General features: G+C 38.4%; 1 protein-coding gene across 1 annotated transcript in view; it reads right to left on the reverse strand.

Moving 5' to 3' along the window:
* Positions 1-15,463, reverse strand: part of LOC134529806 (phosphatidate cytidylyltransferase, photoreceptor-specific) — a 38,923-nt gene extending 23,460 nt beyond the window's left edge. The window contains exons 1-3 of the mRNA XM_063364267.1: positions 15,126-15,463; positions 10,982-11,115; positions 10,365-10,461 (exon numbers count right to left, since the gene is read on the reverse strand). Coding sequence (XP_063220337.1) covers positions 10,365-10,461; positions 10,982-11,115; positions 15,126-15,209 — 315 coding nt within the window. The 5' untranslated portion in view covers positions 15,210-15,463. The remainder of the gene's footprint in view (positions 1-10,364; positions 10,462-10,981; positions 11,116-15,125) is intronic.
* Positions 15,464-24,170: the final 8,707 nt, after the last annotated feature.

Below are 24,170 nucleotides of genomic sequence, written 5' to 3' on the forward strand. Positions count from 1 at the left end.
AGTGATCTGTCCCATCCACCAATTCTGATCGTATACACAAGCAACGAACTGGCCTACTTGGAAATCATTTATTGAATAATGTGTTTTAATCTGGTTAGATTGTACAACTATTTCTATTTTATCTTTAATTGTGCATCCCATGTATGTCTCATTTTTAATCAGCCAGTAATGTTTAGATTGTATTCCAACAACTGGTTTTACAGTAGCCCATTCTTTTTCCTTAGATGACCTATACGTTTGAATTGTTTTACTTTCAAGAGCCAATAGAGTTATCTTTGGTACAAGGTTACCTACTTCAGCAACAAATGAAGCAGAATCTCTAATGGCATTAACACACTCTGCCCGAAGATTGAACTTAGTTGCAAAGTGTTTACACAAACCACCTATTGCATCACATGCACTTTTGCCATGCCCTGTAGCAGAAAAAATCCATTTTTTTCAACAGTTTGAGTATTTTTACATAGTTCATACAGCTGAAACCTATTTTTGAAATGTCCAGCTGCCCCATCTGTAATGTACACTATTGAACTCAAAAGTTCTAACTGACAAAATTTTGAAATTTCCAGTTTTATAACCTCTAAAGCACAGAGAAAGTGAGCAGAGTCGTGAGCTATATCATCAGATACTATAACAAAACTTCTTATTTCCGCACCAAAGTATGCAACACAGGTAAACAGTGAAAGCTGATCAGTTTGCCAGTGGTAAGTTTGGATTTCATCAGGCAATACAACTGACCAGTTCTCTGCAAAATCAAAATGTAAAACAAGAGCATTATTTTGTTGGACAGAACTTCTTGCTTCAGCTATTCCTTCCCTTTGTATTTTCCTAATGTAACTGTGAGGAATAGCTTTTTTAACCCAATGCCTTACATGTTCCAGAAAATTATTTACAGATACAGTTTTTTTTATGAGGTCACCATGTTCCCAAATCGCAAATATAACTTCTTCCCCTTCATCCAAGCCAAAGTTTTCAACAGTTAATGTTTCTGTGCCAGGACAGTCACCACACTCCTCGAGCCAGCAATCTTCATTCCTTGTTTCGTCACACAAACACTTCAGTAGAAGATAGTCTTCATCAATTTGGTTATTTGTTACATTTCGAAGAGCTACACAGATAAGTTGCATGTTACTGCAGTAAATACAAGAACACACAGTCTGTTCTGGCTGAATTTTCACCCATCTTGGTCGTAAGGCATAAAACTTTGAAAGACTAATTTCTATAAGAGGATTATCTTTTTTGAATGCTTTGTATGCCTCTTTGATGGACCTTGTCATGAATCTTTTAACCTTTTTTACTTTCTCGCCATTACCATCCTTAATGCAAATAACATCTTTTTTGTTTGGACTTTCCCTTGAACAGTCTTTACAATCTTCTAGGTAATATGATAATGCTAGATCTTGTACCTGTGTAGGTAAAGGATGTCCACTATAGGTGTTTTACTGGAGATCATAGGTTTTTAAGTTGTAGATAAGCAAGTGCATGTAGTTAGCACTTAATATTCTTTATTGTCCGTTCACCGTGGTACATATACAGGCGCCATAACCGGAACTGACATTCACCTGTTATCAGTGATGCCAACCATCACGAGCAAGGCAGATGTACAACACCTTCCCCTTTATACTGCGAGACATGTGACCACTTGCTAGGGTTCTAAGGTTTACTTGTTGAGACCAAACTTACATACAAAGTTGTGCAATTGCTTATTAACAGTACACACTATAATTCAGAAAACAAGTATACTGCATGAAACACACATGTGCAATTCACAACTCACTTACAACACACTAATTGACAAGCAGACAACATTACAAATTTAAGCGCTTCACAGGCTTCACCTCCCTTCCACTTTTGGTAGCCAAGGTATGGCCACTGCTGTCTGTTGCTTCTTGAGATTTATCACCCTGCACAGTAGACACATCAGTCACTGCATTCGTCGAAGTTTGAGGCTCAAACCCCCGGAAGTCAGGCTCCAATGATGAGGTGCGTGGAGTCTGCTTCAGGCGGTTACCCTCCTCGCCATCAGTCTTGGTGTTGGGAACCTCGAGCAGGCGTGGAGCTGACTGGTGGGGCTTTTGCGAGGTAGTGGTTTTTCTCAGATGGATCACATTGCGACGCACTATCCTATCACCTGATCCTCGCACCCAATAGGAGCGAGGTGATGAGTGTTTGCCCACAATGACTCCCGGCTCCCACTTGTCATGTTTGTGGGTTTTGACAACCACAGTTTCCCCCTTAACGAATGTTATCTCCTGTCGCCTGGCCGTTTTGTTGTATACGTCTTTCATCTGCTTCTCCTTTGACATTAATGCTCTCACCACGTGTTCTGGGGAGATGACTCTAGGTCTGAGGGTGTTATATGAGACAGGCAGTTTACTCCGAAGTCTCCTATTAAATAGTAACTGAGAGGGGGACCAGTCTAAGCCAGGAAGAGGGGTGTTTCTATATTCACGAAGTAAGTTTCTGAAATCAGTGCCCTGACTTTTGCGTAGCAGCATTTTGCTAATCTTTACTGCCATTTCTGCCAACCCATTACTGCGTGGATAATGAGGACTACTAGTTCGTAGCTCAATTTCACTCAGGGCATAATACTGACGGCATTCATGAGAATTGAATGGCATGTTATCAGCCATCAGCACTCGTGGGAGGCCATGAGTGCTGAATACTTGTTGCATGGCACTGATGACGGCAGAGGAAGTCTTTTTGGGAAGTTCACACACATCTATCCATTTGGAATATTTGTCCACAAGAACCAAATAATCTTTCCCAGCGAAGTCAAAAATGTCTGCACCTACTGTGTCATATGGCAGCTTTGGAATGGGATGTGGGCAGAGGGGCTGTCTGTAGTTGGCTGGGCGAAACTTCTCACACACAGAGCATTTTTGAATGAACTGCACAATATCAACTGACATAGATGGCCAGTAAAACAACTGACGGCCCTTGGACTTGGTCTTCGATTCTCCACAGTGGCCTTCATGAAGCAGCTGTAGAACATATGGTCTTAGAGCCTCAGGAACAACAACCTTATCGCCGAGGAAGACTAAACCACTTTCAGCACACAAGTCATCCCGCATTTTGTAATAAGGTTTGCATACTTGAGGAACTCTACTGTAGGGGGGCCAATCTGACTGACAAAATTGGGACACTTGACAGAGAGCCGCGTCCTTAGTTGTTTCTAACTGGAACTGAAGCAAGCGTTTGTTTGACATAGGCAAGTGCTTACTGACGGAATGTACTACCTCAACCATTGCAGGATCGTCGAATACCTTGTCTGTAAGATATGACCGCGACAGGTGGTCTGCGAAATACATGAGTTTACCAGGTAGGTAAGTAACGTTTAGGTCATACTTCAACAGTTTAAGACGTAACCTCTGAAGGCGTGCTGAGCCTATATGATGAACTGGTTTGACCATAACATTCACAAGTGGCTTATGATCAGATTGCACTAGGACCTGCTTACCATAAATATAGTAGTGAAATTTAGCTGAGGCAAAAGAAACTGCTAAGAGCTCCTTCTCAATCTGGGAGTAGCTCTTTTCTGCTGCTGTAAGGGACCTGGAGGCAATGTGCACAGGGTGGAGACCCTTTGGGCCCTCCTGAAACAGAGTAGCACCAAGCCCACTCTGTGATGCATCACACTGTATAACAAGTTGGTTTGTGGGATCAAAAGTTGCCAGAACAGGGGCACTAGTGATGAGCGACTTGAGTTTACAAAAAGCCTCTTCATGACACGGGAGCCACAACCAGTCTACATCTGCTTTAAGAAGTTCATACAATGGGGAACACACACTAGACATACCTGGAATATAACAGCGAACAAAATTGAACATCCCCAAAGTACGTTGAAGTTCTTTGCGATTGCTGGGAGCCTGTAGACTAGTTAGAGCTCGGATTCGCTCAGGATCAGGTGACATGCCTGCGGCGGAGAAGATCTGGCCCACATACCTTACTTCGGAAACCTTATATTGAAGCTTATCTGGGTTGAACTTGATGCCAAGGCTGGCTGCACGCTCCACCACTTGCTGAGCACACGTATCATGGTCACCTTCTGTTTCGCCTGTGCAGAGGATGTCATCGAAGAACGTCACCACTCCAGGAATAGAGGCAAAGTTCTCTTCGATAAACTTCTGGAAATTTTCTGGGGCATTGGCAATGCCGTATGGCATGCGTAGATAGCGATAGCACCCAAATGGTGTCGAGAAGCAGCACTTGTGAGACGAGTCTTCATCTAGTTGCACTTGGTGGAACCCTTCCTTAAGATCAAACACTGAATAAAATTTTTTCCCTGTGAGCTTCTCGGACATTTCTTCCAATGTCGGTATTTCATGGTAGTCTCGAATCACCACCTTATTGAGGTCAGTCGGATCAAGACATAACCTCAACTTCCCACTTGACTTTTCCACAACAACTAGGTTGCTCACCCAAGCGCTAGCACTGAGCTTGTCAACTTTACATATAATGCCTTTCTGTTCGAGTCTGTCCAGTTCTTGTTTTAACGCAGGTCTGATTGCTCTAGGGACCCTTCTTGGAGGCTTACAAACAGGGTTGCTATGGTCGCGAATGTTAATTCTACATACTTGGGGGAAACAGCCAAAACCAGTGAATACTTCATTGTGTTCTTTAATGAATCTGTCCTTTGCCTCGTGGCAAGCTGAGTGAACCCTTTTCACAAGATTGAAGTCAACACAAGACTGTAGCCCTAACAAAGGAGTGCTGTCAGAGTCAACTATAACAAATTCAACATAAGACTCTTGGCCTTTGACAGAACAACACAAATTAACTACTCCTTTTGCTGCAAGAATGGTCCCACCCCAAACCTCAATTTTTAGGGATGTTGGCCTGACCTTGAACTGTTTGTCAACCATCCTGAACAAACTGAGTGGCAAAATATTTATTTCAGAACCGGGATCCAATTTTATGTTCACTGCTTTGTCCTCAATCAGTATACGTTCCCTCCACTCATTGATGTGGGTTGTTCTAGTCCCTCTAGGATACACAGAATTGACTGTCACCGCATCACAGTATAGACTCTCACTAGAAGAATGCTTTGCTTTTACCTCCCGAACTTTCCGAACTCTGCACGAGGCAGCAAAGTGATTCATAATGCCACATTTGGCACATTTTTTTCCATATGCTGGGCATTGTCTGGCCTTGTGCTGTGTCTGGCACCTTGAGCAGTTGTACTCACCGTTATCACCAAACTTGCTGTTTTGTCTTGGGCGTGACGACTTCCTATCCTTAGTGGACACAAAGTCACAACTTACACTATCGTGAGTAGAACTCCGAGCTTGAATCTCCTTTGCTTGTTGTTGACTTTGTTCCATCAGACGGCAGTGTGCAGCAACTTTAGTAAGAGTAGCATTGTCTAACCTCAGCAGAGACTCCCGAACGGACGAATCTCTGATGCCCTGGACGATGCGGTCAACCAGCATATTCTCTTCCTGCGAAACTGGGCGCTCATAGCCACATGTTTTAATCAGGCGGCGGCAATCAGTCAAGAAATGATCAAAAGTCTCACCCTCAAGTTGCACACGCTGGTTAAAAACAAACCGTTCATACAAAGGATTTGTTTTTGGTGCCACGAACACGCGATACGCTTCCTTTACTTTAGAATACACAAGCTTGTCCTCCGGTGGGATGTCGAAAGTTTCGAAAAGGGCTCGTCCTTGGGAGCCTAACATGTTTTTGAGTAGGGCGATCTTAACCTTATCTGGGCCCTCATCCTGGCCCGTTGCGATTAAATAATTTTCAAAATCTCCTTCAAACACTTCCCAGTCTTTTCGGGCCGTGGGACTCTCCAAGTCGACAGAGTCAGGGAGCTTTACAAGATTGAGGCCTGCCATGGCACAAACAGAAAAAAACTATACGATTCAGTCTGTCAACAACATTGTTCGATATTCACTATTAACCACCGACGTCCGACAAACACGTGTCGACAAACAAACGCACACCTACAGGTTATATCACCTATAGCACACAAATCCAACGAACATGGACAAACTGAAATATGAACACAATTCCACACGACTGCGCCATGTTTTACTTGAGATCATAGGTTTTTAAGTTGTAGATAAGCAAGTGCATGTAGTTAGCACTTAATATTCTTTATTGTCCGTTCACCGTGGTACATATACAGGCGCCATAACCGGAACTGACATTCACCTGTTATCAGTGATGCCAACCATCACGAGCAAGGCAGATTTACAACAATAGGGGTCAGGTTGAGCATAAATTCCCTTATTTTTTATAACTGTGCGACATTTATCAATGAGGTACTTTGACACTGAAGGTAATTTTTCCTTCAATACAGTTTTACTAAATGTTTGTGGTACCAATGTTAGTAGCTGTACTTTTCCATTGTAGTTACAAGTATGAAGAGCTGAGTCAATATTCGAAAACCATAGACTACAATTGACACACACAGGCATTTCATCATCAGACTCACTTGAAAGATGCACGTGATATATGTCTTGTAATTTGTTCACAGCAGAAGTTTTTAACTCATCAACTAATTTTATCTTCTTTTTCCTCGCATAACCTTCTCTCCTATCCAATCTCACCTCTGAAGGGGATTTCAATGGTGATACTTCTACATTTAATGTTTTAATGAGACTGCTATTTAAAACACTTACTAGTTCATCCTCCGGAATAAAATTCTCTGATGTGGATGTTTCTTCTGCATCTTCAGCAAGTTCCAGAAATTTCTTTTTATAAAAAGTAACACAGTTGCTACACAAAATATCATTTTTATTTACTGAAACAGATACACCCACAAACTTTTGAATATCATCTGCTAAATCATTCACCTTACACATCCTCACACATTTACTTTTATACACACTTTTTTTGTGCCTTTTAATGTAGTCCACACATTTAATTCTCTCCGTACTATGAAAGTCAGACATGATTTAGTTCACTAGCTGAACATCACCCATGAACACACACAACACAACTGTAACAGCAAAAGTTTGGGAATTCCCTTGTAGTCTTGTAGTTGATTCCCCCTATGGTCACCAGGGATTTCCCTCAAGCTACCAGGGATTCCCCTTACAGCAAGCGCCTGGGAATATTCAGATAGGGACTCCCCCTTCATATTTCCCAAGGTTTCCCCTCATACAAAACCAGTTACAAATTATCACATACTATTTAGATACCAACAAAACATGTATTAATTGAGCATGCACAACATACAAAAGGTAATGACATTACATTTTCAAAAAATTCCAGAAATGTTTACAGGCAAAAACACACTATCCAACAAAGTGCATGCTATTAATAAAGGCGAGGACTACAAAGTTACAAATTTTCAGATTTTTAAAATATGGGGTTTTTCAGTAATTTTCAATCAAAAATGGCACTTTTGTCAAATTTTGAAAATTTTAAAGTTAAATTTTAATAATTCCATGCATCATAGAATTAAAAACAATTTTTCCTGTAAAACTACTGTAATAGGTCTACATATTACCAGAATTACTTTTTATGAAAATTGATTATTCCACATAAAAATTTTTTTTTGAAAATCCAAAAAAATATAAATTTTTTGCCAAATTTTTTAGTTTCCCCCCCTTAAAGATATTGTCGTTGGGCTCATTGGAACTATTCCACTCTGTAGTTCACTATAATAGGTACAAAATAAAAAAAAAATCAACAAAATCAGTAAAATAGTTTTGAAATGCCGCTCATTTAAAAAACACCCCTTTTTCCACCTTTTTTGATTTTGAACCAACTTCAAAAGGCTATAACATGGGGAAAAAAATTTTTGGGACAAAATCCTTTTGGCATACTTCTTGTCTGCACTGGTTGTAACTGCTGTAATTTTTTAAAGCAAATCTGAGATGGTGACCTGACACATTATCTTGCTAACTGCCTGAATTGAGGTGGAATGGCTCACATGCCTTTTAAACAAGTATTGTACAGTACACTGCCATTCCTTTAATTAATGAAAAATTTACCCGAAAAAACTTAATAATATGTATATAAATAACACCTTTACTCTGCAAAAGTAGCAATGGCTAAGTTACAAACATTTTTGAATGTTTGTTTTCAATTAAAACTTTTATTGTAATTTGATTGGTGAAAATTCAGGCCTCAAATGGCTAATTTATTTTTTCCAGGTGATACAGTAAAATTATATACATGCAGTTTTAGGCATCAAAACTATTTCTTAAAACATTTTACTAAACAAAAGAAATATTAAACAAAGTTAATATGTCATGATTTGAGGTTGCTTTCTGAACGAGTACACAATATTTTAAATATAATGTTTCTACTACTGTTCTGTTTGAAATTGAAACTAAAATAAAGTTGACTACATTAATGGTATTGAAATGATAAAATGTAAACAAGTTCTTGACTAACATTGCCAAATATTACATAAAGTTGTTTGATGAGGTTGATGTATGCAGTTAATTTTTATATAGAATAATACATATGTCAGAAAGAAGTTTAAACACTCATAACTGCACAAAATAATGTTTAAGTGTGTAATTAATTATAAAAAATTATTATTCTTTAGGTTGTACCAAGTTTTGAATATGTTCTTCTTCACAGTAAATACCATAACGCACAACAAAATTTCACTATTATGACATCATTTTCAACATGACTTATTTTAACTAATTAAGTCTTCATACAAGAAATTATCTTCTCTGAAAATCTAATGTATTTTTCATACTTTTCAAATTAAAATGAATATGCAAAAAATGTTAACATTAGTATAAAATACAAACGGCATTAATGTGTGCGTCTCTGCGAGCCATCATTACTGCCAATCTTCCCAAAGTGACATCATGAAGGAGTGCGTTCTCTGGCCAATCACAAAATACTCGCAGGGCCAGCCAGCAGTGCTGCTTGCGATGACATTTTGAGTGATCGGGCCAGAAAAGCTGCAAGCATGGCTCCACACAATCCATCTTGTGTGTACGGCGAGCTCAGAATAATACAAACACACATCTGTTTGGGTTGGCAGATGATTCAACCATCTGATGGGCAAGATGATGTCAGTACTGATCAAGCGTACGGGGATCGACGAAGGAATGATGGTGGAAGAGAGAAGCATGGCTTACATGTGCTGTCATCGCATAGCTGTGTTTTCATGTTGTGGCAGATTTACTGTAGCTCTAGTATGACTACATGGACTCCCTTCAACACAACACTGATTCCCTTGATAAAATACAAATAACAGTTTAAAAACAACAAAAAAAAAAGAGTAAAAAATAACATCTGTATACATTTAAAAATGGGCCAGAATATAAGCTACAACCAAAAACCATTCAAATTTGTGGGCATAGTAAAGTAAGCTAACTTTCAATGCCACTAGCTGTGGTAGAATTCATACTTGCCTCTTGCTTTATGGTTTTTTTACAAGCTTATATTTTGCAAATTTTAAATTTTGACAGACTGGCAGGACGTAAAGATTTATCCACCTATCCACCTACGTACATATTACAATAAAACTACATATATCCAACAAAGGACTTTTCCACCTTCATGCAACAAACATAATTTGTTATACCATACTTTTAGGAGAAAATACCTTAAATCAAAAACATAGATATATATATTTTTTTCTTTTTTACATTATTCATCAAATACTATATGTAAAATAATAATGTTCAAAAGTGAACAAATGTTTAAAATATGAAATTAAGTTAAAAATTTTTTTTAAATATCTTATATATTACCTTAATTTTAAAAATTCATATAGTAAATAGTAAAATTCAAAATTTCACCACAAATACTGAAGACAGCTGGCAAAGCAATGACAAGATGGACATGAGGAACACACTATTACTACTCTTTCGTGGAGAATTTTACATAATGTATGTGTCTATGTTGGTTTATTTCTTAAAAGATTGTTAGGAGAGTCTGACTTCCTTCATTAAAGAGGTTTTACGGCATAATACATGATGGCAGACACAACTGCATAGTGTTACGAAGTTGGGTGCATTTATAATATAAATGAAAATGTTGTAACAGGTAATTTCTGTCTGAAACCAATAGCTATAAAACATTTCTTGAACTTTCAAGGGCAAACACACTCAAAATCTTCAAGTTGGGGTTCCGAAAAAGAGGAATATCTGGTATCGTAAACTTACTACATACCCTTGTTTTGATAGACTTCTTCATAAAGACCTCGATAAAACAAAACACACTCAAAAACTTGGTTCTTCAGTTTCATTACATACCGAGGTTTTATTTACTATACTTGTCTGTTTATGAAGTTTTTAAATAGTTTGGCTCTTCCTATAATATTTATAAATTACAACTTATAAAAGATATCAAAGAAATGTTATATGAGACACTAATTTAATGTGCAATACCAGTGTTATTTCTTAAAAATTTAATCACTGCTGCAACACACTTACCGTTATCATCAATGCAAGAGGTCCACAATAAATAAGAAGACCAAATGCTCCAATCATTACCCATGTAAAGATGCCTCGAATAACCCAATTCTTCCACCTACAAAATATAAAACCAAATAATAATCATGCCACTTAAGTGTCATTTATACACAATAATTTCCAGTAATAATGTTAATGTTACACTATTCTAGGCCAATTATGAAATTACCTGTTAAATGCTATAAATTTTTTTTATTACATTTACAATATAATGCTTATTTGGGTAAGAAGATTAATAGTTGTGACAAGTATAGTAAAGTTGGTCAAAGTGATATGTTAAACACAATACAAGTAAAGATAGTGGAACATACAAAACGTAAGCTTAATTGCAATTTTTTGGGGGTTTTTGATGTTTTGCACTGCAAGGTCATTCAAAATGGTAACAAACACAGAATATGAATGGGAAAGGAATCAGCCAAGGCCATCGCAACATGATGTGAAATCAGGATGGTCAGATCAGGATTCAAACACCGGACTTGTAAAGCAGAAAACATTTTAATACTTATGAGCTCATCAGCGAACATCTTGAAGCTACTTACAGCATTAGAAATTATAAGTCACAATGTGGTTAACACTACCTTGCTGGCAAGCCACTCAATGCAGAATCTAAAACCTCTGGCGACCGATCTGTTCCCTGAGGAATAGCTGTACCAACATCTTCAAGAAATCTATCTTTGGAAGTCCTATCATCTTCTGAGTCAACATCTTCTTTCTGAAAACAACAAATTTTAAATGTTTATACTCATGACAAAAAATATTTTTTGCAAGACCATACAGCAACAAGTGATCTAAAAAATTAACCTTTATTTTAAAAGGCAATCCCACATCTGCAATAAATATAAATATTATTTTAGGCTACTATGTTTGCACTATATAAAATGCAAACAATTGATAAGGCTCTTTGTATATAATTATAAAAAAATTAATACATATGTTATAAATTGAATTGCTCGTTTGCATTATAAGATGAAGTAAATAGATAGCCACCCTGCCTACTAGGCTACCTATAAATGTAAATTTTTTTAATGATTTAAGATACCTAATAAAAAAAACATAAAAAAATATTTCTGATAACATATTTAAGATATGAAAAAAAAATGCCAAACTTAGATGTTTCATTCCTAAAGTGAAATCCAAAGTGTATCCATCAAATTTCTTGAGCGAACACCATGATAGAATCCTCCTTTCCTATAGTAACAAGAGGTTGGGCCATTAACATACAGGCCGTTCCAAATAATCAAGCATGGTCACACACAAAAGTGGTGTTACGGTGCGACTGAGAGCAGTGTATGCTGCAATGAGACGTGTTTGCGTGCTTGCAAAGAAGGGTGTGCTGGAGCTCGGACGAAGTGCCTGTCCTACGTCCATCCAAATAGATAACAGACAGGTTGTAACACAAAACAAGCATCACATAGTAACATGTTGGCCTTGTCACCTGTTTTTGTGCTCTTTAGCCAGTGACCATTGTTAAAAAAGTAAACCTTAGTTAAATATTTGACTTAATAACATGTTAATTTCTTACTCAAAAACTAAAGTTCTGTTGAATTATAGAAGTCTATCTTTAACCTTGTAACGGTATTAAAAAAAAGTATAGTTAATAATGATTAATTAAATACCTACCAACATTCATATAGTTTAGCATACTTGATAGCCAACAATGACTACAAAGTTTGTGAGCTTAAAAATAAGTAATAAAAGAAAAATAATTTTTAGAAATATTTATTTTGATTGTACTTAGTTAACATGTTTTCAAAGTATAAATACAAGCACTGGCTTCATAATAATATTGTTATATTTTAGCCCTAAGGCTCATTTCATGTGAAATGGCCTATATGTTTTACAGTTAAAGTGTTTTATTCATGTACGTACATCATTAGTAGCATGTTGACTAGTGTGTGCGTTTTCGTTTTGGCACTACCTGTGTCAAGTGTGGTATTTTATTAATTATGGGAACATTTTTATGTGTTATATTATGTTTGTGCATGTGATTGCAACTATAAAAAATGTTTTTATAGGTTAATTGCATTAGAATTAATTTAAATTAGTACAATTGCATTATTGCAGATTTTTGTTGTTTGTAATTTAAATACGTATTCTGACTCACAAAGTGGGATGGAGGCAAGAATCCTCAAAATGAATTCTGACTTTGAGTATCATTTGGCGTATTGTTTGCGAAATGACACCATAGTTCGTAGTGAATTTGTTGATTTTGTATAATTGTATTCTGATGCAAAAATGGTTGGTGTTTTCATTAGTATTGCATGATGTGAGGCAAAATATATATCTGTATGTTTCGTGAATTCTAATTACATTGGTTACCTCACAGAATTAATGTTTCGATGAAGGTTTTTGGTTTTTGTCACATTTTCTGATTACGGCTAAAAAACATGTACGCACATCCCACATACGTGAGTTTTCAAAGTTTTTTTTTTTTTGTTAAATGCAATACCCATATCCAGTGCATTTGATCATGATGGCATGATCCTGTACACATTGATTCTGTTGTATATGATTCCGTAACAATATTGATGATATAACCAAGATGGCATCGCTTGCGTCATTACCACCTCTACATTCTTACGGAACAAGCGCGGAATATGGGGGTTTAGGGCGGGGAACTATAAAAACACTATTTTTCATGCATTTCATTTTTTGAATATTAAACTCTTTTGGTATCGTCAAGTATACTATAACCCCCCCCCCCCCCCCCCCTTTTTCTAGTCTATTTTCCGATACTGATTTTCATTTTCAAGAAATTAACATCCGTAGATGTTACAACTTATAGCAGTATCGTGAAATAAACAGTGTACCCTATTTATTAGCAAACTCCATGATACTGAAAAATAAAAGTTGCAGGTGGAGTGGTACAATCTGAGGAATAAAATACCGGTACACAAAATAGACTAGACCGGGTGCGACTGTAATTTACTTCACGATACCAAGAAAACATTTTCTTGACACATGATATTGAGATAATATTTTGAACATTCTCTCTTTCAAAATAATAAATTCAGGTATTACAAAGTAGACTAGACCGGGTCGGATTGTAGTCATCTTCACGATACCACGAAAATATTATGGCAAAATGTCTTACTTTCACCAACTGAAATACTGGTATCGTTGAACAACCTAAACCTGGTAGGATTTAAGTCTACTTTACGATAACCTAAACCTATAATTTACCTAAATAAAATATGGTAAAATTACTGCGTCTACATTCTCTCTCACCAAAACCCATAAATTTCCCCGCTTATCAGTAAGAACGTACAGGTCATAATTGCTTCAGCACAGCCTTGTTGATGACTTCCATCGATATACCTACCTTCTAGAGATGTAAACATACCTATATATATAGTTTTTAACTAATCTATCCTCACCAAAACTTTCGCTTTGTATTTCACTTCAATGGTTCCAAAACTAACCTAACAAACAACTCACCTCTCACCTGAAACATCAAACGAAATGCACATAACACTACAAATTACAAAAATTTAAAAGCCATAAACACCCACTTAACTTTCTTGGCTTCGTGGCATTACTTTTTTACCATCAATATTTCTCTCATTGATATTAAACTTAAGCAAAAAATAAAAGCCATTCCTCCATTTCATTTATTCTATATCGTGAAACCGGAAACGTCGTTTTCCTTTTAACTACTAAAATCACGCAACCACACATTATTTCTATACACTGAACTGTTATATTAATTTAATGTAAATAAACACGACCTGCTCATCTCTTGTGACTACTTCACTTATTTCGACACATATTCAATAAATTCCTTAATAACTACTTATTACTTCTTGTGTACTTATTTATTCACATTAAAAAATTTATTTCTCTATTAATGCACTCCTCATACCGATCACTCCCAAATTCAACTATCAATCGTCTTTTTTTTTACTATGCTATTTTGTCTTTCGCTTTTGGCAATTTTATGTACTATATTTTCCTTTGATCTGTAATTCAATTTATAAATGGTATTGCAACTTCCATGACGTCATATATTACCCCTTCTTTATTTCCAACCCACAGGAATCCAATATCACAAATTGAACTTGACCCCAATACCCATATCCTGTGCATTTGATCCTAATGGCATGTTTTAAGTTAGTACATCGAAAATCGTGTGCACTTGATCATGGTGGTATGATATTGCAGAAAACTTGGTAGAGGAAAACAGCCTTGAAGTTTGAAAAAATTGTGTGTAGTCATCTGAAAACATTTAAATATTGATTGGAAATTATGTAATTGTTACAGCAATTTTAATAATTCTATTGAATTTTATTCTTCTCCCTTTTAATCGATTTTGTCTCACAATTTCCCTCAATTTGCAGTTTCTCATAACCCAAAAGAAATTTGACAAAGCTGTTTTCGGGAAAAATAAATTTAACTGTGTATTTGACATAAATTCAATTTTATGAATTTATTTCTCTTTTCCTAAGGAAAAACCACCAATATAGGTTATTAGCTAAGTTTTTTATTAAATGAGAATTACAAATCTTTTGGTGGATTATCAACATTAGAAGTATACCTACTCAAAATCACAATGTTCGAATTTTTTTCGGATGTACCGCTACCTATACAATAACCATACATACAAGTTAGATGTTTTCACAACGCTTTGCAACATTCAAAAAGTCAGAAGCTACAAATATAAACAAAAAATGAAATGCAACTTGAATCGAAAATACATTTCCAGTGCCTTCAAACGTATCTCACCTGCTCAACTTCTGGTGTTTTTTCTTCCTCTTTTCCAACGTGACGCTTACGTACTTCAGACATTTCGTATAATGATGATGACATTAAAAAAATTATTTAAAATAAATTATCTGTATTGACGAAGCACCAATAAGTATAGATTTCTACAATAAATCGCATATAACAAATATTACTCGACAAATGTTTTTATAGATTCAATAAAATAATATGCCTAATACTGTAAATAAAAATATAAAAACCTCTAAATAGACACCTTACTCTACAACCCCGTAAAATTCGTATTTGAATTTGTTTACAACAATCCTCGTATTCTGCTATTTCGTATCGATTTCCTTTTCAAAATAAATTTATTGTGGCCCTTTATAGACGTTTGTAGCCATGAACAACCAATGTAAATCTTTTTTCTTTTTCAATTTAATTAAATGTGTATTTTATTTTTATTCATGAAAAACAAAATTCACCTTTATTAAAGATTTGTGTCATAAACACCTATTCATGACATAATAAATAACAAACTTAGCAAACATATTAAACTATAAAGTAAGTAATTAAAGTAAGCTCTCTTAATCCAGGGTATCAAGTTCTGTAGCAATCTATAAATTAAAAACAAAAATTAAGAAACATGTAAGAAGCATATATAACAGAATCAGCATGACAATATAAACTTGATTGATAACTTTAATCAATTTTTTTTAAGTTTTACAGATAAATTTTTTAAAATAGGTACTTGCAATAAAAATGTTATAATCCTTTACCGATGGAATAAGAATTAAATTAAATTGACAACATTTATTTATAGCTGTAAGCTACACAAGACTACAACCCAATATTTTATTAAAAGTAACTTATGAAAAAATATATACTAAAGAATTTCATCTAGCATTTGCTTCATATGAGCCATGTTCTTTTTAAAAGTTTCAATAAAAAAGATTGGAACATTATTTGGACAAAACTTATTTTGCCTCCAAAACAAAACAGTCAAAAATCTTTTACACATTATACACAACTATTGTAATTCCACAGAGATTAAAATTATATTCAACTTTGACGCCGTCGTCGGTGCTCCCTCTGAGAGCACAGGCCGTTATGTGTCCTCAACACCTGATCAGTGCCGTGCCTCGAACACGCCCGTGCGTGCAACGTAGTGCAGAGCCCGAACGGCGAGACGTCAGTCACGGCCTCCTACGTGTGCAAAGCGCCCGGCCGGGTGTGGCACTGCGCAACTAAATAATTTGTTCATGCATTCGATAAAACAAACAAAAACTAATACTTGTAAAATAACTAATAATTAATGTTAATTCAATAATCATTTTGTAAACTAGTATCATTCACAAAACTGGCCGAAATCATCTTCCCCCCTCCCTGGCCCGGGGGCCAGGGAGGCTAGTCAGTCGTCATCGGTGACTCGCCAGGGCCAGCAGCCCCGCGCACGGGAAGCACTCACCTCTCGCGCCAATTCATCATTAACTACATAGGTAATTATAGTCAAACCGTTTCAACAGCTTCCCGGTCGGCCCTAACCGGCCGTATGAGATTTCGTACGGTCTTTAAATATGTGTGGCTCGCCACCGAGCCTTTCTTGTGATACGTAAGTTAAATAGGCGACCCGCCGTGGCACCTGCGCCTCACACTATCAAAATCCCCACGGGGAATTAGTTCATCGCCCACGTGGGGCGGCACTGCGCCAAACGCGAGAATAAGCTTACGGACGATTCATCAACTGGGACGTGCGACGGTCATGGACGTGATATCCCGCTGGATTCCGCCGTGCCCGTGCCCAGCATAACGTGGCCCTCGCCACCACGCGGAGTAGCCGCCATTGTGTAACCACCTGTGTGGGACACCCGGACCTGGTCCGAACCCGGGCCTAGCCCTAGTGACTTTAGTGTATTGTTTCTGTGTTAGTAATTTTATGTAACCCGCCGTAAGCGTACTTCATATCACGCCCCGCCCAGACTCTCTCGGGCGCCGAACCAGGCTTGCCGCTCACCTGAGCACTCATCTCGCCCCTCGCCGGGTAACTACCCCTCTTAATGTACTAGCCGCCGGGCCACTGAGCGGCCGTAACGAGTACCGCCAAGAGAGGGTGGTGTAGGTGGAGCATAGGTCGACGATGAAGCGGCCAGTCGCGTGAGCGTGTCAAGTGTAAAGTGTGCGACGGAATAAACCAGTTGAAAGTACGTGTGTGTTTTTACTAATACGGCGTCCTGGGAGGCCATAACAGCCTGGGGAGCCCTTTGCCGACGCATCCCTGCCTGCAGCCACGAGGCCAGGAACCCCGCCCTTGAGATCAAAATTAATCAAAACATTTCTAATTCACGTAAAATTCAAATCAGGCAGCGGGGACGGCATCAACTTAATAAATTAAGAAACACAATCTATCACTTACCCTGACACCAACCATTGATGCTCCTCTGTCCCACCATTATGACACATTGACGCCCGCCTCCCTTTAGCGTGTGCATACAACGAACACACCGGCGGTGTAAGTGAGTGCAGAGAAGGAATAAACAACCCCGAGGTCGATGAGTCGATAGCCACAAGCGCGACTATTGAGAAGTGTGGATGTGTTCATATGCCTCTGCAGTGTATGTATTCATCTGCCAGGCATAGATTCCAAACATTGTTATTTAATTATTTTATCACTAATATATAGTTAAAGTAAACTCGTCACTTGCACTATTTACTTAAGAGAATATTGTTCACTATGTGACTATAGTTGCAAATCTCAGCCCGATGCCTACTGCGCTCCAATGTGAGCAGACGACTCGGTTTGACTGGATCACATGGACGGCTTCAAGAATGATCAAACACATTGTTACTGCTGACATAATAAATAATGATGTACTAGTTGAGAAATTCTATGATATAACAAAGAATTGTCAGGATTCGTGTTATACAGTACATCCATAAAATAATGTCCATTAAATAATGTCTCACTTATAAATTTTAATAGTATCAACTATAAGCATTGTAGAGTTTTGGTTCAAGGTCACAATTAAAGAGCAACTTTAATAGTTTTAGTTTGACGTCGTCCGACCGAAGGCCACCCTAAAGCCCGACCTGCAACCGCCAGTATTCAACCCCGCTAACGGAACGCGCCCCTAGCCATGACCCACCCGAGTCAGGCGAGCGCCGCAGAACTTAGGTATTTCAACACCCTTCATTAATTGGCAAGACAAACCAAGGCATGTACACAGTAAATTCACTAAACTTTAATGAACCCGCCACTTTGAATTAATAACACCGTGCAACACCAGTGCGACGTAGGAGTGCCCGGGTCACTCACATGAAGCTTTCTACTAAAACAGCTGTGAGTGCAACCCTTGCGGCCTTCAGCCTAAATCCAATAGTGAAATATGTGATGTAACTCAAACCGCCCCAAATTAGCATTATCATTCGCCACTGGAGTAGTTATCAAGAAACAGACAGTCTCCAGTATGACTCTAATATTCAAATTTATTTTAGACAGACTTATTAAATGTCATTTCTAAAACATATATAGATATTAAGTTAATCATTAAGTTTTATTGTATGAATTTAGAGCCACTTGCTTTTTATTATTAATGTAATTTTTTTAAATAACGGAACTTTAGAAACTCTGGCGCGACAGGGAGCTCACCCCTCCCCTCGCGCCAGGGCCAGACGCCAGTACAGCGCGACTCACGGACCGGGACGGACGCACGTTCCACGGGGAGCCATCATCTATTTGTATTCATCGAACTTCAATCTGGTAATTATAGTCACAACCGAAACCTTTTTTAAATACTCCCCGTGTGCGCCCGGTCCTTTTCCGGTGTAGGGCCTAACCCAGCCGCGTCAATTTAATACGCCCCACACAACGCATTACGTGGGGCCGTGAAATATACGGCACGGGCCGACTCCCGCCACCACAGAACTTTAATTTGCCAAGTGCACAGGCACTGGCTACCTCCAATCGTAGCCGTGTTCTTAATTTAATAGCGAGTCGCAGTCCACACAGGTGGGCCCGTGCGTCGCCGATTACCAATTACGGGATTAGCCGACTCTAATCAAACACTCTCCCTCAACTGCAACTGGCGTGAGGGCATAACGTTAGTGATGGCGCGTCAGAGCGCCTCGTGTGTAATTGACAATGTACTTTATGTTAGGGAATTCGTGTGATTGTAAGTGCCGTGTAATTTGCCAACGTAATTAAAAATCCACTCCGCACACTCCGTGCGCGACGTGTGAACGACAGTACAAACCGTGTACATTATTCCTAAACCCCACCAATCCAGTTAGGGATCAGCGTCATATGCTATGTAGGGCCAGTGGGGCAACAGGCATTAGGGATCCCTAGCATCATCACCACCGCCGCAGTTCCTAGTGGGCCACGCATGGGCTTTCGGACCTCACGACCCACCTCGTGGCTAACCCCCGCGTTAGCCTGGCGCCCTCCCGGACACGTTACCTCTCAACAGAACAGCCTTCCCGCTAGGAACACCGCCGAGTCTCGAACACGAGAACCCGGGCGACGGAAAGTTAAGCGGATGCACGAGTACAATTTTTTTTTCTCGCTTGCAGCGCCACCTATGCAAAATGGCGACTTCTGAGTGTAAAGCATTTTGTGTCTTGCAATTTTTTAAGAGTGAATCTGTGATTTCAGCCCTCCCCATTGGAATCTCTTTGTACGAGAGTGGTTGAAATTCTCGGCCCCTGACTGCTGGATTGGTCGTATTAGTCGAGATGACAGAGTCCCTTTCGCCGGCCTCCACGTTCACCTGACATAACACCATGCGATTTTTTACTTTGGGGCTTTATAAAAGATCGTGTCTATGTTCCGCCGCTACCTAATGATTTGCTCGAGTTGAGACACAGAATTAAAGAGGCTATTTATTGATTTCATTACTCCAGACATGGTAACCAAAGTGTGGGAAGAATTAGACTTTAGATTGGTTGTGTGCTGTATAACTAAAGATGCACATATTGAACATTTGTAAGAGAAACTAGGTTATTTTACCTTCAATTTAAAGTATGATTTGTTGTAAATTGTCTAAATTAAACTGTTATGATAGACCATTGAAACTGGGACATTATTTTATGGACGCCATGTATTCGGGACTGGAATATTTCTCGTGTTCAGTCGGTGACAGCAGATACTGCAAAATAAACTTAAAAATCGCTTTCACGAAAGGTCTAAAAATAATTTGGTATATCTTATAGATAACTTAGAACCATTTGGTTAAGTGGTGATGATTCCTGGCCTTTGAGCCAAAGGTTCGAATGTCGTGTGGTGATTCTTCACTCGTGTAAAATTTGCTTTCCAGTTCAGGACTGGATGCTTTTATTTTTCGTCACTTCATTATTAAATAAGGAAACAGAAAACAACTGTAGAATCAACCCACCTTGAAAAACTCCAGGTATGCCACGGATTTCACCGCCACCTAGGGACATCATAATTAAAACTGAACAATGACGACACACAATCATCATCATTGAAATATAAATCTTAGCAAAAATAAACATTATGAATTCCAAACGCCGCTCAGTCAAGCATTTCGCAAAACGTTAAGAGGAATCTCTTGCATATGTAGTGCTGCAGTCCTACACGCGAGATGTTACAAATTCTAGTTATTTTGTATGTGTTTGCGCTGATTTTAATGTGATTTTATTTTGAGCTTAAAGTATTGTTTCGAGGATGCTAGAGACGGGGCAGCCCAGTCGGCACGGTGCACCAGCCAGCGGGAATCCAGGGGAGGCCGCACCTTTTCCCGGACACAGGTAGCACCTGTACTTGCCCTACCGCTACACGGAAATCCAATCAGAAGAGGCGCCCCTCTGTCTCTCTCGAGGTTTCGGAATGTTCCCGCGTGAAGTGGCGTAACTAGGACGCTATTTTACTCTGAGCTTCTAGTGTTAAATTGGGGGACCTTTGAAGACTCGACACCTCGGAAGGCTATGAGACTTTTCCACGGGAAGAACCGGCAGGTTTCAAGAAGACCGACCTGCGAGCTAGGGTGAAGAGAAGTGGGTTTCGAGACTGGTGGCGATACCACCTAATCGTCGGAGCGATGAGAGAAGTGAAGTGGACAGCGTGAGTGACCACTTGGCGAGCGATAACGGACGACGAGAGACATGCTTCGTGTGCGAAGATCGGAGCATTGGGACGGTGTCACGACGCAGTGGACGAGTGAGTAGCGCGAAGAAGTGTGCTGGGACTGAGGTGCGTGGTAAGAGATGAACAGTAGAGACAGCCACTGTCGCGCCGAGCTGCAGCGGGGAGAGTAGGACTTGTGAAAGTGTGACTAATTTGTGCACAGACATTTAAATTGTTTTAATTTAATAATTAGTGTAAGTGTTAGTTAATAAATAAAACTGCAACTAATTAGTTAGGCTATCATTTCCGGATCTGTTTCCTACACTCGTAAGAGTATTGTGAACAATTTCCTGCGTAACTCCACTTTACAATTTATTTTCAATTATTTCAGATTGTAAAAGTACTTGCAGCGGAAAGTAGACCGAACATACCGTACGTAGGCAGCATCATCTCATTCAGCAGAACCAGCAGCGCTTCGCCCGCTGACCGCAGACATTTGTCCCACGTGAGGCGACCCTAGCCTTCATGCTTTAGCGTCGGGCGGCAGTCGACACAAAGAGCGCCCTTGACACGAGGAAAAAAATCAAGGTTCCTAGACGTGAGGTTCTATCACGGAAACTTGCTGAATGGAAAGGCTTGGAAGGGGGGGGGGGGGAGGGGGGGGGGTGCTTGAAAGTCGCTGCCAAGCGGAATTACACATTGTGTTTACCTCACCTGGTACTACCGATTATCTTTGACTTTCGCTCGTTGAAAAAACGGTTTTTTTCCCAACTATATTTGAAATTTTCGAAGTGAAACTTCTTTGGGCGCGATGAGAGTAAAATTGCAAGGCAGAATTTTAATGCGACGTTTTCGTGAAACAATGGGGCGGCGTGCGGCTCAGGTTGAACCCCGCCATGCTGCAGGGATAGGCGGGTCGCGGTAGGGACCGCCTGCGCCTGACGCCATCCGACTTGCTGGCGTCTAGTAAAGGAATATTTGGCCAGAGGGCAACACAGCGGATTTTGAGCTTATTGTTGTTCACCGCGCCACGGGCCATATTCGCAAGAAAATGGTGTTCTTTCAAATACGTATTATTTCAATTACTTGTGCCAATCATGTATTGTCAAACAGTGTTATGTGAGTATTGTTTTAGCTGTGTAACTAAATATTTTTGAAGCGAAACTTTTTTTGGCTGCGATGAGGGTAAAATTTCAATTACAATTTCAAGGCCGAATTGTAATAAAACGTTTTCATGAAACATTGTTTAGAAACGTTTCTGACACCAAAGAGGTATAAAAAGAGCACTCACGAGTCGAGGTTTGAATTGCCAAAGAGGTTTCACTTCTATCGCGTGTACTGAGTTACACACTCTCTTTTTTTATTTGAAATGTACACAGAACTATTTCTTGACGAAAAATAATAAATGTCTCGACAAACGTTTTGTTCTCGGATAAATAAAACGTGTTACATTACGATTTGCACAGCTGCATTTTTATTTCGATAATCTATGTTTCGGCAAACACAGTAATTCTTTTAAACAAAAATCATAGTGCGGTGAATATAATTATAAAACTAAAATAATTCCTGATTTCGTATTGACTGAAAAATTTGTCATGTACCAAGAAAAACACTATTTTGTAGCTTAAAAAAAGATAAATCATTTATTGTTGCTAGTTTAATGAAGTACCTATCGTTAATATGCCATTACTATTCAACAGCGCACATGTTCGAAGCCACATTTAAACGAACTAAGCTATTTTAATATATTTCAGTATTTTGTGACAGGTCTTACAATTATATCAATCCAGGATGAGTTATAATTCAATAGACAAACTTCGTTACTAGTTTCATCACTGAAAAAATTAAGTCTAAATTGTAAACACCTTTGAAGTTGGAGCTGAATAAATTTTTATATTTATTTAAGAAATTATTAACTAAACGCCTGGATACTATTAAAATAAACAAAGGTCTACAAACAATTCAGAACGTCTCGCTGCTGTCAGATAATTTCATTGAAATAGTTCAGGCTAACACCTATATTTTCCGTATATTTTTCAAAGAAATTGTTTTACGACAGCGACACGTTTTGCGGTGGATGTAGAAATTTGTTTAATTAAAACTTATCCAGATGTCCAGTAAAAATTCTTAAACACTTTCTCCATCTTGCCAATTAAAGAGTTGATTATTTTCTCGGGAAGAACTTACCCGTAAGTGCATGTCGAACTCTGACTCAATCTATACACTCTCTTTTCCAATAATCATAGATCACACGCAGTTTACATGTTTCTATAATGATTACTCTGTTTAAATCATTTCCAATAAAATGTTAATACCCCCCGCCTAGTCAATTGCTTCAATATTCACATTGAATTATTATCTATGCCCTGTAAGACTTTTAAAAATGTTATAAAAACTTGATACTTCAGTTATTTCCCTTTATTTTTCAAGGAAAGAGCTCACCTACAAAAATAATTTTTTATGTTAGTTTTTAAAAGCGTCTCGTTGAAACGGTATTTTAAATCCTAGAAATATCCACGGTCAAGTTTGAAAACACGTTTGTTAACTTTAGCCTTAAAGGCCTAGTCAGTTACATGACACGACAAGTCGCAAGAAAACGCCGTTATATGTACAGTTGCTGGAAGGACTGAGGAAAAGGTTTAAGAAAAAATGGCGCTATTGTTACGTGCTTTTGAATGGCCGGAACCAAGTGCAGGAACAATGAACCATACTTCACGGATGGTTGGTTCAAGGTAGGTACTTGCGCTTTATTTTAGGTAAAGCGCTTACGGTTTTTTTTTTACCAATTGAGGCAAACATCAATGTACTAACTAGTATTTTTATTTTTTAAGTCATAATACATTCACATAAATATCATATTCTGCCAGTGTTCTTTTTCGTTTCATTGCCTTTTATGCCTGGTACATTATTTGCAACATCAACAATGTACTATAATTTGGATATCGGCAAATCTCCTCAGTCAATATACTGTTAAAAATTTCAACTTA

The sequence above is a fragment of the Bacillus rossius genome, chromosome 2 (assembly GCF_032445375.1).
Source record: "Bacillus rossius redtenbacheri isolate Brsri chromosome 2, Brsri_v3, whole genome shotgun sequence".
NCBI lineage: Eukaryota > Metazoa > Arthropoda > Insecta > Phasmatodea > Bacillidae > Bacillus > Bacillus rossius.